The sequence below is a fragment of the Schistocerca piceifrons genome, chromosome 8, assembly GCF_021461385.2.
Source record: "Schistocerca piceifrons isolate TAMUIC-IGC-003096 chromosome 8, iqSchPice1.1, whole genome shotgun sequence".
Lineage (NCBI taxonomy): Eukaryota > Metazoa > Arthropoda > Insecta > Orthoptera > Acrididae > Schistocerca > Schistocerca piceifrons.
In genome coordinates this window covers 491,670,720-491,686,525 of record NC_060145.1, presented here as the reverse complement: position 1 = coordinate 491,686,525, position 15,806 = coordinate 491,670,720, and the positions used below count along the sequence as shown (strand labels likewise).

The 15,806-nt window shown below is 40.1% G+C and overlaps 1 protein-coding gene across 1 annotated transcript in view; it reads right to left on the bottom strand.

Moving 5' to 3' along the window:
- Positions 1–3,228: 3,228 nt before the first annotated feature.
- The window catches only part of LOC124711736 (alanine--tRNA ligase, mitochondrial), an 89,355-nt gene continuing 76,777 nt past the window's right edge, over positions 3,229–15,806 (bottom strand). The window contains exons 12-13 of the mRNA XM_047241948.1: positions 13,945–14,158; positions 3,229–3,573 (exon numbers count right to left, since the gene is read on the bottom strand). Of these exons, the coding sequence (XP_047097904.1) occupies positions 3,343–3,573; positions 13,945–14,158 (445 nt within the window). The 3' untranslated portion in view covers positions 3,229–3,342. The remainder of the gene's footprint in view (positions 3,574–13,944; positions 14,159–15,806) is intronic.

Here is a 15,806-nt window from a genome sequence, read left to right as displayed (position 1 = left end):
CATCCAGGACGCCCCATTATGGTCAGTTACCGTGCCTCGAGACTCTCTGGTGTCATGGATGAACACCTTCAACTTATTACCCATAACCTACCCTCCTATATCAAAGACACCAACCATTTCTCCACCAACTCTCTACAGCTCCTCTTCCTTTATCACACGACACCCTGTTCATCACTGTTGATGCCAGTTCCCTCTGCACTACAATTTCCATTGACCATGGCATTACTGCTATTGAACACTACCTTTCCCAAAGCATGACTGATTCCATACCTACAACCTGCTTGCTGGTCACCATGACCACATACGTCCTCACCCACAATTGCTTCATCTTTGAAGGCATCACTTACTAACAAATCTGTGGTACAGCAGTGGGTACCCACAGGGCACTATCCTATGCCAACCTATTTATGGGCCATCTAAAGCAGTGGTTCCCAACTTTTCTTAGACCATTACCCCTGAGTGCAATCAGACATTAACTAGTACCCCTGCCCCCCCCCCCCCCCACCTGCCATCTGTTGCCTGCCACCAGCTCCACATTATCACTAACTTTAGCCCCTAAATAAACTAGAATGAAAGATGTTTCTTGGAACACTTTTATTTTTAAAATAGTGAAAGATGAATGATGTTTCATTTGTGTGGCGTGTGTGTGTGTGTGTGTGTGTGTGTGTGTGTGTGAGAGAGAGAGAGAGAGAGAGAGAGAGAGAGAGAGAGAGAGAGAGAGAGACGAAGGAATTCGTGGTGCATTGCAAGTGCTACCCACAACCTCTTCCCGGAAAAGAAAGCTAACTATCCAGAGTGAGGTTACACACTTGTTACAAAACATGCTTCCTCTGCATTACTGTCTTCATTGCTGCACTTGCTGGACATGCACACTGCAAACCCATTTAAAATCAAACAAGTTCAAATCAAGTTCAAATGTGTGCACTCTACTTATGATTAAATTTTCCCTATTTAACACGTTATAACATGGAAACTAATTACTGTATGAGTACCAAACTTGGTAGCATTAATATCCAGAATATGATTTCCATGCATCACAATGCCACTGTATAGTTCGAACTATGGCTACCAGGTGCCATAATCAATCATCGTGATTCATAGTCACACACCTGAGCAGCCACCGTGCAGTTGTGTCAGCATGAGCTTGGACAAAAGGAGCAGGGCATTATTGGTGAAGCTCTGTTATCAAAACAACAGAAATGCTGCAGCTGGGCTTCCAGAATATTGCTGGCCGAAAGGATTTTGGAAGTGTCCTCTTTCTCCACCTGCTGTTCAAATCAACTGGACAACTGGGTATCGCTCTTGGAAGAGGCCGACAACCGGTTTCCCACAGGTGTTTGATGAAATCGCTGTTGCTATGGCAGACAACGCTGCACACAATTCCCGATCGTCAACCAGTACGCATGCTGTATCATGACAGTTGAACATTCCGTGGCCCACTGCACGGAAGGTACATCGAGCCATTCTCAAATGGTACCTGTACAATATCCGTATCATACAGCAGCTTGCACCATATGATGCACAATGATGTGTTGACTCTGCTCTTCACTTTCTTGCAAGGATTGAAGTCGACGAGGGCTAGCCCTGGACCATCTATGGACAGATGAAGCTCATTTTTCACTGATGGATGAGATGAACACACACAATTGTCGAGTGTGGGGATCTTCACCTCCAGTCACTGCACATGAAGTTCATCTGTATGGTGAACGTATCACCATAGGCTGTGACTTCACAGCTACGTTCATCATTGGCCCATTCTTTTCTGAACAGTTTGGCACTCGAAGACTAATGACGTACAGTGTGACTGGCCAGCATTACTGTGATATGCTTTGCCAGTATGTCATACCCACCTTACAGGAGAGAGACGCACTGAACTCAACAGTTTTCATACAAGTTGGGGCCCCATTGCACGTCTTTCGTGAAGTTCACCTGCTTCTCTGAAACACATTTGGAAATGATCGAATTATCCGCCTATTGTTTCCAAATGCTTGGCTGTCATGATCACCTTCTCACACCCTGTGATTGCTGATTGTGGGGCTACCTGAAGGACAGGGTTTACCAGGGGAACATTCACACATTTGCTGATCTGAAGCACAGCATACAAAGAGAGGTAGCCAACATACCTATGGACATGCTTTGTTCTGCTGTGTAGGATGCAATCCTGTGCTTTCAGACTCTTCTGGACACTAATGGGCACCATATTGAGCCCCTTCCGCAGCAGTAGTGGTACTGGTATGTAATGGTATGATGCACCATAGCAGCACATTAAAAGGGTTTCAATTTAATTGATTCTGCATTATTTCTCTTCCCCATGTCCTTGACATTAATGCTGCCAAGTTTGGTACTCGCACAGTAATTAGTTTCCATGTTGTAATGTGTTAAATAGGGAAAGTTTATTTACAACTACCCGGTACTTCATTGCTTCATTCCTTTCTTGTGAACTGGCAGAAGTTTGACAACTTAAGGCTGTTAATGATATGTGTCCAACCATACTACTACTAATAATAATCATAATAATAATAATTAAACTGGGTAAAACACTATAGTAGCCCTTATGTAGGTACTACTGTGTCATGCTGTCAATTCATTTATCTGTTTCAAAGCGAGTAATGAATCAATTTTTGAACTACTGCAGGTACTATCTACAACTTGGAAAAAACATTTTTGTGAGATATTTAGCATTTATTACCTATATGTCTCACTTTTATCATCAGTGATGTACAGGACAAAGCACAACATATGTGGGTAATGGGTGGACTACTGTTGGGACCCACTGATTTAGAGGAATCCTTCCTAACCACCCAGAATCCCAAATCCCACACCTGGTTCAGATTCACTGATAATGTTTTTGTGATCTGTGGATACCCTATCCACATTCCTCCAGAACCTGAACACAGTCTCTTGCATTTGCTTCACCTGATCCTTCTCAACCCAACAAACTGCTTTCCTCTTCTAAACCCAACAAACTGCTTTCCTCAATCACCTGTATGTGATGAGTAACAAATCTATTCTTTTCATGATACATTCAATTGTTCCTCCTTTGTGGTGCTATCAACGTGTGGATGATGCAGTCTTCTTCATCTGCCTGCCAATAAATAATAAGGTTTAAGACAGCTCTTTCTTTCCTTTATCTGTTCCATATGGGTCAGTGTAACTGTGTAGTAACCACACTCATTAGTATTGAGAACAGTCTAAAATATGATTTTTACTGTGAAATAACAACTGTAGTCAAAATATACAGTAAGTTTTATTTAGTCTGCAACAAACATACAAATAAATAAATAAGAATGTACATGACACTTATATAAGATGTTCTTCAGTGGTCAGTGGCTGTATCTTGTATCACATTCTTTTACGATAGCTTACACTGCTGAGGGCATTTTCTGCAAATTCAGTTGCCACCTGCATAGCTATATTGATTGCAGCATCCTGTTTGTTGAGAGGAATATTTTTTCCTTTCATATTGTATACATTACTTGGATTTTGTCCACGGGGCACAAAGCCTTGACCTTTCAAAGTAGCCATAACGGGTTGCATCCACAGCTGAGCATTGAATTTTTCACTTGCCACACCCTGAAAAAAAAAAAGAAAGACCAATAATGATTTTGAAATTAAAACTTTCATAGTAGACTCTACAGTGAATGTCTTATAAGAGTATTAAGAGTCGTCGTCGTCGTCGTCGTCATCAACATCATTGTATAATGATTTGAATACCTGTAAGAGGCTTCATAGAAAATTATTGTCCTTTCAGTTAAGTCTTCATACATGGATGCAATGCAGGCACAAGAGCAAGATTAAGGTAGGGAGGACGGCGCTCAAGAACTTTGTACACTGCCATACCTGTCCACAATAAACCTACTAATGAACAACAGTACTTACATTTTGACAGATGCTGCCCTTTCCATGTCAAACATTCCCTCCCATACAGGCTTGGCATTCAAGGGCAAACATATATGTTCGGATGCAGATTATTTACAACAATACACCACAATTTGGAATATTATTACAAGGGAGCCAGGGCAACCAAGAGTACAGGATGATGGCATCACCATCAAAGCGAATGGAAACTTGATAAACAACAAGCCGGAAGTTGAAAACATTTTGAATAATCATTTTTCAAATGTTATAGAGAAAATAGGATCTAAATGTTCATTAGAAGAAGCAAGGCAGGTAATGGAAGAGGCCTTACCCACACCATTTGATACAATTGAAATTCCACCCACCTATCCTGCTGAAATTAAGAAGATAATAAACTCTCTCAAGAATTAAAGCTCACATGGAATTGATAGCATTTCCAGCAGGATAATAAAAGCTTGTTCCCAAGAAATAAGTGGGATTCTTAGCCACATATGTAATAGCTCTCTGAAGCAGGGTATGTTCCCAGATAGACTGAAGTATGTCACTGTTAAACCACTGCATAAAAAAGGGGATATGTCTGATGTCAACAACTACCGCCCAATCTCTCTTCTGACTGCCTTATCCAAAATTTTTGAAAAAGTAAGGTATTGTAGAGTAGCTTCACACCTTTGTAAAAATAAAGTTTTAACAAAATGTCACTTTGGTTTCCAAAAGGGTTTTTCAATGGAAAATGCTATATATACTTTCACTAATGAAATATTAAATGCCCTAAGTAACCGGAAGTCACCCGTTGGGATTTTTTGTGATCTATCAAAGGCTTTTGATAGTGTAAATCATAGAATACTTCTAGATAAGCTCCAGTACCGTGGTATGAATGGGACAGTGCTCCAATCGTTTAAATCATACCTAACTGGAAGAGTGCAGAAACTTGAAATAAGCAGTTCACATAATATGCAAAAAACTGGTGATTTCTCAAACTGGGGAATAATCAAGAATGGGGTGCCACAAGGTTCGGTCTTGGGTCCTCTGCTGTTCTTAATATATATTAATGACTTGCCATTCTATATTCACGAAGATGCAAAGCTGGTACTTTTTGCTGATGATACAAGTATAGCTAGCACACCCAACAGACAAGAATTAAATGGTGAAATTGTAAACAATGTTTTTCAGAAAATCATTAAGTGGTTCTCTGCAAACGGGCTCTCATTAAACTTTGAAAAAACACAGTATATACAGTTCCACACAGTAAATGGAATGTAACCATTGATAAGTATAGACTTCGATCAGAAATCGGTAGCTAAGGTAGAATATTCAAAATTTCTAGGTGTATGCATTGATGAGGGGTTGAACTGGAAAAAACACACTGAGGATCTGCTGAAATGTTCAGCTACTTATGCTATTAGGGTCATTGCAAATTTTGGCGATATACGTCTGAGTAAATTAGCTTACCATGACTATTTTCATTCTCTGCTTTCCTATGGCATCATATTCTGGGGTAACTCATCATTGAGTAAAAGAGTGTTCATTGCACAAAAGCGTGTAATCAGAATAATTGCTGGAGCTCATCCAAGATCATCCTGCAGACACTTATTTAAACAGCTAGAGATCTTCACTGTAGCCTCACAATATATATATTCACTTACGAAATTTGTTATTAACAATCCGAACGAACTCAAAAGTAATAGCAGTGTACATGGCTACAACACTAGGAGAAAGGATGATCTTCACTACTAAAGGTTAAATCTAACTTTGGCTCAGAAGGGTGTAAATTATGCTGCCACAAAAGTCTTTGGTCACTTACCTAATAGCATCAAAAGTCTGACAGATAGCCATATGGCATTTAAAAGGAAATTAAAAGAATTTCTTAATGGCAAGTCCTTCTACTCATTAGATGCATTTTTGGATATAATAAGTGGGTGATTTCCTCAACCCCCACAAAAAAATATTAAGTGTTGTGTAATATTTTGTGTAATGTATTATCTTGTATAGACACCTTTTATGAACCTGACACGTTCCACATCATTACGAAGTGTCGTATTCATGATCTATGGAACAGGTACTAATCTAATCTAATCTAATCTTCTCACCTCAGCCTTCACTGTATGTAGTTACCCCACCAGCCTAGTACAAAAGCAGATTTCTGGGTCATTACAACCAATCCTGATACTGCTGATCCCTCCAAAAACCAACTTCAGAGCACACCACTTGTCACTCACTTTTATCTGGGTCTTGAATGTATTAATCAGCTATTTTGACATGGCCATGCCTTCCTAAAATCATACTCTGAAATGAGATACATTCTGTCTTGAGGTTTTGCTGACCACACCTAGTTGCCCTCCTAATCTCTGCAATATCATTGTCAGATCCTATACTCCTTCTGAGCCCATCTCCCTATCCTATGGCTTCTACTCCTGTGACCACCCCTGCTGCAAGACTTGCCTTATGAACCCTCCTAACATCACCTATAACAGCCCTATAACTGACAAAAATATATTATCAAAGGAAGAGCCACCTGTGAAATGACACATCATAAACCAGCTGTTATGTAAAAACTGTTTGGCCTTTTATATCGGCATGATTATCACACAGTTATCAGTTAGGATAAATGGCTCAGAGCCTGTACACTAGCAACACACAATATCCTGTCACAGAGCATGCTCTGCAGCATGACAGTCGTGACCTCAGTCCCTCCTTCACCACACACACCATCTGGATTCTTCCCCCAGACACCAGTTTTTCTGTACTCTGCGGGCGGGAACAAGCGCTACAATATGTCCTTGGTTCTCACCAGCCACCTGGCCTTCATTTACGTTAATTCCTTCCATCTCGGCATTTCTTCACAGTAGCTACTCCTTCCTTCACACCATTTTAGTTTTCTACATCTTTCACTTTCTGACCTACCTATTTTTCGCTGTCCCCCCTCTCACCTCTGTTACGTACAACATGCTTAGCTTTTCACTCTTATTAACTAGTACACAATTTTTTTAACAGTAATCTCTGTCTTGCATATTACCCTGTCTTCCACCTTTAAGCTCACATGTTTTCAAATCTTGTCCCGAGCAGTCCCCCAAAAATCAGTCTTCCCTTCTCATCCCATACAGTAAGTCTCCCCTGACATGGGGTTCAGGGTGACTTTTGCGAACTGTGCCCCTTTGCCTAAAACTCTCCAGTCCTTTTCCTTCACCCCTCTTCCTTTCCCTTCAACTCTTCTGCCGGAATGGAGGAGCCACTGGCTCCGAAAGCTTGCGTAAGTTAAACCTCTTTGTGTGTGTTTTCTCCTGCCGCCGCTTTGTGTGTAGATTTTATTATCTATCCAATCACATAAAATAAATGATGTGCTATATACTCATATATAAAGGCATGTCACACCCTCAAATAACACAGCTTTGTTACTTTAATTATGTAAGTTACAAATGACTGCAGGTCTAAGAATCCTTTTATATCATGGTACAACACACGTCAGTCACGATTCATCCCTGAAGCACATAATATGGCAAGGCAATGTGGAGGGTCTCTTTCAAAGATTGGAGGCATTTCCTTTCAGAGAAACTGTATTGCAGAACTACTCATTTTTCTTCTTTATTTCACTGAAATGTCTTGTGTTCACTGAACAACAGCCATGAAGAAACTAGTTGGGGCAGCTCAAGTGAACTACACATATGGGCAGATCTAGGAAAGGACACTGCAAAGTGTAGTTAGCCCACCAAAGCTTCAAATGCAGTAAAATTCCTTGCATCCTGTGAATTTTACTCCATAATGCTGAATTGGTGCAAGCTGCTTACACTGCAGTGTCAGTACTGTCCTTTAATAGGACCATCTAATAGTACCATCAACTGAATGTCATTGAAATGACATGCATGAAAATGCTCCTCAGAAAATGTTCAGATCTCCACAATATAACAAAATCTGGTCCAATTTATTTTCAATCACATTAGTTTCCCACTTTCTCCAATTGAAAGGCAGTTACTTAAACCAGAGACTTTTTAAATAACTGTTGCAAATAGGTATTTAAAGTCAACATAAATTATAGGTTTGGTAATTGCTTTAGTTGTCCTATGAACTATCTTCTGGTAAACCTTGCGGGATGTAAGGTCGTGGTCCATGAAACTCTTCAGCTGAAGAGTTTCGTGGACCACGACCTTACATCCCGCAAGGTTTACCAGAAGATATGTCATCCGGTCGTGAAAGCCTTCATACTATGTCCTATGAACTGTTTTGGAGATCTGCAATTATCAATAAAATAGATGCATAATATTGGCCATGTCTAATATGGGAGTTGACAATAGAGAAGTATGTTACTAGTATGGGAACTCCAGTGGCAACATTAATTTTTATTAAACACATTCAGTTTTAATCATTTATTATGTCTAACAGCTGGAAAATACAGTCTTTCAGAATTTGATCCCTCAGTTTCTGGACACTTTGTCATGTGATGCCAGTTTACGGTCAACCAGAGCGGTTGAGGTCCTCACCATCATGATCAGTTGATGATTGTCCATTTCTGAAATGCTTATACCAGTCATGTTTGTGTCTGGCCTACAGCTAGGTCTTCAAACGCTTGCTGCAGCATTTGGTGCTTTTCTCAAGTTTACAACAAAACTTTGTGAAGACACACTGCTATTTCAGGTCAGTCACTGAAAGCCCACAAACTCACGGAAAGACACAAATGGAAATATACTCACTAACAACTAATCAAACTGTCTGGCTTGCAGTCAGTGGCGAAAAGGATTCAAGAACGATATATGGGGAGACTCACTGCAGTACTTCAATGTGCCCATAACCATTTGCATGCAAAATTCCAGTTTTGGGAACTTTTGGAAAGCAGCTCATATATAACAGCTGTTAGGACTACTTAATTAACTACTTCCATAAATATATATACTCATGAGTAAATGAATTAAAAGTAGCCACACGTGCAATATGTCTTAAGACCTGCTGTTGGGCAGCATACTGTGTTGTAGTTGCGAGCTAAGACATGAAAGTGTCTCCACGTTTCATTGGCTTATCTCAGCATGGGCTTGTATGGTAGTACTGCTTTTCCTGGTTTCTGCTAGAAAGGAAAAGACAGACTCCAATGGGGCTGGCAGCAGACTTGAATAAATTAATGGCATCCTTTAAAAGAATTTATGTACTCATTACAGGAAAAGTAGACCTACACATTTCTCATTCCAGTGCCAAATCATAAACAGAAACTCAACTGTGTGTGGTCTTCTGTTAGGGGGACATCACCTATAGAAGATACAAATTGAGCAATTAGAATTCTGGTCACATGTACCTGATGCAACTCTCATGCTGTTAAAGTAGAAGTGTGGCAACAGGACACTCCATGTCTGAGACTGTGCAAGCACTGGGTTTTACATGTGCTGTAAGGTGTACCATAACTGTATTTGGGCAAAATGCAACTGCAGGCAATTACTTCCATGTATACTAATAAGCTGAAAGCAATCTGCTATCCACTGCGGAAAGACTGTGGCCAGTGCAGGAAATCACATACCAACTATATTCTAACAAACAACTGGCAAGCAATTAATAGTTCAAGCCACCTCTGCCCTATCTGCTGAGGAAGCGACTGTGTCACTCGTGTACCTCTGCTCACTACATGTCAGCACAGGGCAAAGGGATAAGCCCCAGCCGAGAACATCACTATCTGACACTTGACTTATCAAAAATGTCACATAGACACACTGGTACATGCCAAATATGTGAAAAACCACAAAGGGTGGTGCATCTTGCTTACTGAAAGGCACTGTTCTGCAAAGTGATGGAGGTATTCTCACAAGCAAGGTGTAAACACACAAAAAGTTGGTCCCTGTTACATCTGCAGAGAACTTCATTTCTGAACATATGCATAAATTTTTTAGTTGGATGACTTAAATAAAACAGTGCACCACTCCCATCACTCCTGAACTGAATCTGAATTTTTTTTTTTTTTTTTTTTTTAAAAAAAAAAAAACAAAGACCACTCCACACATACAAGAATGCTCTTGTGGTGCCCCCTGCCCCCTTTCACACAGGCTATTGAGCACATTTGGGACACCAATGAGTGACACACACACACACACACACACACACACACACACACACACACACACACACACACCCCTTCGACCCACATTCAATCAACCTCTTGGACGCACTTTCAACTAATCTCCACAAGTTCTAAAGAACAGTTCAACACTTTTGATGTCTCGTGGAGACCATCACATACACATCACCATCACCATCATGTCATCATGATGATGACAGGTCTTGCTACAAGCCATTATGTAGGTGTTCTGCACACGACCATTTGAAACGTAGCAGTGGTATGTCTGTCCACCATGCATGCTCTTCTCCCTTCTCATCAACAAATTAATAAAATAATCAGGTATAAAAACTCATACAGGGCACAGTGAGTGTGGGCCACCACTGTCAAGTAGCAGGGCAGTGTTGAGCGGAAAAATGCAAGTTACATTTGACGTGTGCTCAGTCCTTGCTGTCACGAATTTTCGAAAGTTGGTAGAGTTATACTAACTGTACGTTAAGGAAAAAACATGTTGTTTGCCCAAGTGGAGGCAGAGTAAAATGACAGAAGCAAAGCAGTGCATGACACAGTTATGAATTGTTATCATTAGGGAACTGGAGAAATTCTGTCAGATACAGGTCAGAGTGTGTCTCCCATGGAACAATCAATGCAATTTATTAGAACATTATCCGTATTAACAATTCTTGAAGTCGGCGGTGTGACATCACTGAAGCCCAGGAGGAGCAGCAGTTAAGGAAGAACGCAACTGAGAGTTGGAGCAGTCAGACACCTACACAGTTGTGGCATAATAAGCTTTGTTTTTGAGCATATTACGTCAATATCTCAGCAAGTTATGTTGTGAATTTGCTTTGTGTTGCCAAAGTACCTTTTGATTTGTGACAACTTATGTAGACTTAGATGATATCCAACAATGCACGAAGCTTATGCCAGGCGTAATGCCATCACTACAAGTCATGTCGGTAAGTTGGATGCTTCCACTATTCTAGTGTTTATTGCCTCAGTGTTGTGATTTTATTCGTGGTGTTGACCACTTGGCTGTGACAGGGAGATTATTTTATAATTTTTGTTTTGGGAGAATATCGGATTCTTAAATGCCATCAATTCCTATACTATCCTGTCATTAGAAGTCCAATGTGGGAGGTAGCAAATGCTATATGCTGCAAATCACAGTAGAGTTGTGGCACGTTAATGGTGTAAATTCATGCACAAATAACTCTCTCTCTAGAGTATCAGTACTGTCAGGTCGAGAGTACAAAGTTACAGCTGCATGAACTCTACGAATTCTGATCAAAGCATTTGTAACTTTGTGCAATTGCTGTAACTCATGTACACCTACAAAACTGGATGACACCAAGCCTTGACAACATACACTGAAACTTTGATTTTATGAGTACATTAACGGATTTTATTTTTTTCATGATTCTACATCATCATAAACTTGTAGCCCTCGTAGAAAACTCACAACATCAATGCTAAGAGTTCTCCAATTCTACATTTCTTACTAGTAACACTTAGTTCGATTCTAAGTTCTTACTCAATGTCCTGCTTAACTTCATCCCGTTTTCTTCCTATTGATATTTGATGTCACTGAAGAAGTTATATGAGGCTCAAAAGATGGTTTGCACCACAGGTGTTGACAGAATTAACAGAATATTTTAGGCTGTAGTGGAGAGGGGAGACAAGTAAGAAGAAATGCTGATGTAATCCACGATCGGTGTTGCCAACACAACTTGCAACATTTAGCTTCACTGCATGTTGCGGGAGCACCACAGGCTGCAGGCAAAATCAGATGAGTTTAACAGGTCAAGGATGCACGATTGGACTTCTACGATGCAGAAACAAAGTAAAGCCATGCATTCCAGTTAGACTTCTGGCACATGTTACAGGCAGTTTCTTTAAGGAGCATTGTTGGTTATGATTTGGACATCAGTTATTTTCTCTCATGATCAACTGATGTATTTTGTTTCGTTTGACACTAAAAAATAAATAAATAAATAAAAACAAGTCAAATTAACGCAAAATGGAAAAGGGACTAGCAGAGAATGTTTCACATCGACCTGGCATAATAAGTCAACACATTTCCATACACCCTCAGTCCAATTTTGAAGATCCCAAGCCCCCTGAAATTGTAATTTAAATTGTCTTTATGTCAATAAGGGGAATAATCAGGGGTCATCTGCTCCAACTTCTCACATTCAAGCCTGTTTATGAATGGTGTGCTCCAAATCCCTTGTGCCTGCTCCAGCATTGTGCTTTGTCATTAGATTTGCGACAGATTACTGCCCGTCCTCCTCAGCAGAGCAGAGTGGACAAGACTCAAACTTTTATGTTCTGTGACGAGGTGAAGACATCCAACATCTTTTTGCCTACTTGTGGTTTCACACTCTTCAACCTCTTTCCATAAATGCTCATGTCAGAGGCACACAATCAGCCAACCAGCTACGCCATTTCTGAGATGCTCAATTCGCATGTCATGTTGTTGTTAGAATGACTCCTCATTTACCTCTGCTCTGCTTATATATGAGGTGACCAGAAGTCCATTAACATTAGAAAATCAGTACTTCACAGAGTAATGTAGGTAGAGAGGTAAAAAATTGACACACATGCTTACAGTGACATGACATTTTACTGAAACCAAAAAAGGGCACAAAATGACGAACAGCACTATACAGCATATCAGTAGGTATGGTGAGAAATTGCCATTGGATGTTGTCTTCTAGAATCTCTAATCAGGTCGAACGATCATGGTAGACTTGCCACTTCAGGTAACCCCGTAGGAGACTTGCGACTTCAGGTAACCCCACAACCAATCACATGGACTGAGGTCTGGGGAACAGAGGCCAAGCACAATGAAAGTGGCAGCTCAGCACATGATCCGCACTAAATGATGTGCACAAGATATCTTTCACATTTGTAGCAAAAGGGTCCAATCACAAGTGATGTGATACATACACACCACACAGCAACTTTCTCATCATATAATGGTGTTTCCACAACAGTTCTGGGATTTCCAGCAGACCAGATTCTGTACTGTGGTGTTGACAGACCTCAGAGTGTCAAATGGGCTTTGTTGGTCCACAATATGTTAGACAACCAATTGTCATCTTCTCCCATTTTGTGAAGTGCTCAAACTGCAAACGCTCTGCACGTCAAACATTGATGGCTGACAATTCATGACGACCCTGGATTTCGTGCTGATAGTGTTGGAGGGTATACCTTAGTGCTCTCCAAACGGTAGTGCTAGGAATTCCAGGGCGACATGTGACTTCGCGAGTGATGACTTCACCGTACAGAGATGAGCATGCTTATGTCTACATTTTGGTCTGAACTGAATGAGCAGCAATATAACTTGTGTCTGTTCGCCCACTATGGGGCCGATCATCTAAACAACCCTTGGCTTCCATTTTGTGATCATTTTCTTCATAGTAGCTCTTGTCACAGGACCTTTACCAACTCAAATCTCCTTCTTACAGTGAAAGGACTGTAAGATTCCTGTAGTGGATTCTCTGGTCTGGTAGTGAAGGTTAACTAACAGTGCGTTTTCTGGTAAAGTCAACATGCCGTAACTGCTGGTGCATCTGCCACTCTGTCTCACTACAGCTCATAATATACAAGGTTCTCGTGTGGCATCATTGATGTGTTGCTGTTCAGTGCCATCTGTTGACCAATTTTTGCACTCGTTTTCAGTTCCAATAAAACCTCAACTCATATCAGACATATGTGTCAATTTTTATCTCTCTACCTGTATTGTTCTGTGAATTAGTGCCTCTTCAAATGTTAATGGACTTTTGGGTCACCCTGTCCTTTCCTTAGCTCGTCAGGAGGCTGCAGTCAAACATACAATGGAGAGTGGTCACAATGTTTAGCCTCGTCATTGTATATCTGACAAGCAGACAAAAGCTCAATAATGTTAAAAGATGTATTCTGCTTAAAACAAGGTAACACATCTCAAAGTACATTGTTCGTCAACTATGTGATGAATAATGAATTGCGAAGGTATGCCATCCATATTCCACCATTATCTCCACCGATGCCACAAATGTGAAAAAGAGTACACTGACCTCAGGAACACAACACCTGGCTTTAATCATGCCCTCACTTCTTGCGAGCAGGAGCACTGGAATGCTGCTGCACAGCTTCGTTGCCTTCTGGAGAGGAATGTCCTCTTGAAATGAAGAGCACTGCAGAAAATGCACTATGAAAGGAACGGCTGTTCTGCCAGGACTGCTGTTAAGTTTTCTGAGGACATCTTGCATTTCGGTTCTCATCTGTTCCCTGTAATGGAAAATAAAGTTTCACTGAATAAAACATGGAAATAACAAAAAACATACATACAAAACTGTCATATAGTTCCCAAACCACAATTTCATATAAAAATTTAGTCACAACTTTAATTTCAGGAATTCCTCAAAACTTTGTGAAACAAACATTATTTACAAATGCTCATTTTGTCAAACAACACTAGCAATCTTTTCATGAAGAGATATTTGTATGACCATAATTTTGCTTTCATTTCATTCTGAAATGGCTTTCTCTTACCATCAATGTGATCACGCAATGAGGAAAAAAATGATATTTCAGTTGAAGCTTCCTAGCACATTAAAACTGTGTGCAAGATTGGAATTCCAATCGGTTTTCTTTCTGGAAACAATCCCCTCAGTTATGGCTAAGCCGTCTCTATTAAGTTTGTACAAGATAATGATGAACTGACAGCAATTAATAGAGACATTTATAATTACAATACATGAACCAGATGTCATCATCATCGGGTACTGATGACTAATACAGGAGCTAGAAATCTCAATCCACTTGAAGCTGGAAGACAATTCTACAACAGGTTGCCAAATAATATAATGCAAATTCAGGGAAATCTTTTTTAAGGCAAAATGAAGCAGTTGTTAAATGAAAAACGTTTACATTCACTCAAAGATTTCTGAACACCATTATTGACGATTCTAATTTTTTATACCTCGTTATATTAATGGGGGTAAATGTTAATATAATAGTATATAATGTGCTACTTGTTGTCTGTATTCATTATATGTATGGGTAGATATTTTTGTAAATTTACACAAACTGACAATGTTCAAGACTGTAAAGTTATTATGGACAAATAAAGATTAAAATATCTTACCTCGAGGAGTGCTAATCTTCCACGGTATGCAGGAGAAATTCTATGAAATCTGGAACATTGGCGGAAGTGGAGCTGTGAGAACCAGTTGTGTCACACTTGGATAGCTCAGTTGGAAGGGCACTTGCCCATGAAAGGAAAAAGTCCCTGGTTTGAAGCCCAGACCAACACACTGTTTTAATATAGCAGGAAGTTTCAAATCAGCTCACCTCTGCTGCAGAATGAAATTTCATTCTGGATATTTCTGGTAGTAATAAGGGCAAAGGAGACCGCAATTATATGAATGTATGTAAACAACACTTCATCCTGCCAGACTAGAAAGAATTATATGAGTGATTTGAAAGGAAGAGCAGAAACAAACCCTATTCAGTCATGAGATTGTAAGGTAACTACAAGATGACCATTAACGGAACTGCCTTTGCAACCACAGGCACAGACTCCATAGGGCCTGTGGTGGCCTGAGCCCCTCAGAGGACTTGGAAGAGCAGTTGAACAGAATGGACAGTGTCCTCAAAGTAGGGTATAAAATGAACATCAACAAAAGCAAAACGAGGATAATGGAATGTAGTCGAATTAAGTCGAGTGATGCTGAGGGAATTAGATTAGGAAATGAGACATTTAAAGTAGTAAAGGAGTTTTGCAATTTGGGGAGCAAAATAACTGATGATCGTCGAAGTAGAGAGGATATAAAATGTAGACTAGCACTGGCAAGGAAAGCGTTTCTGAAGAAGAAAAATTTGTTAACATCGAGTATAGATTTGAATGTCAGGAAGTCGTTTCTGAAAGTATTTG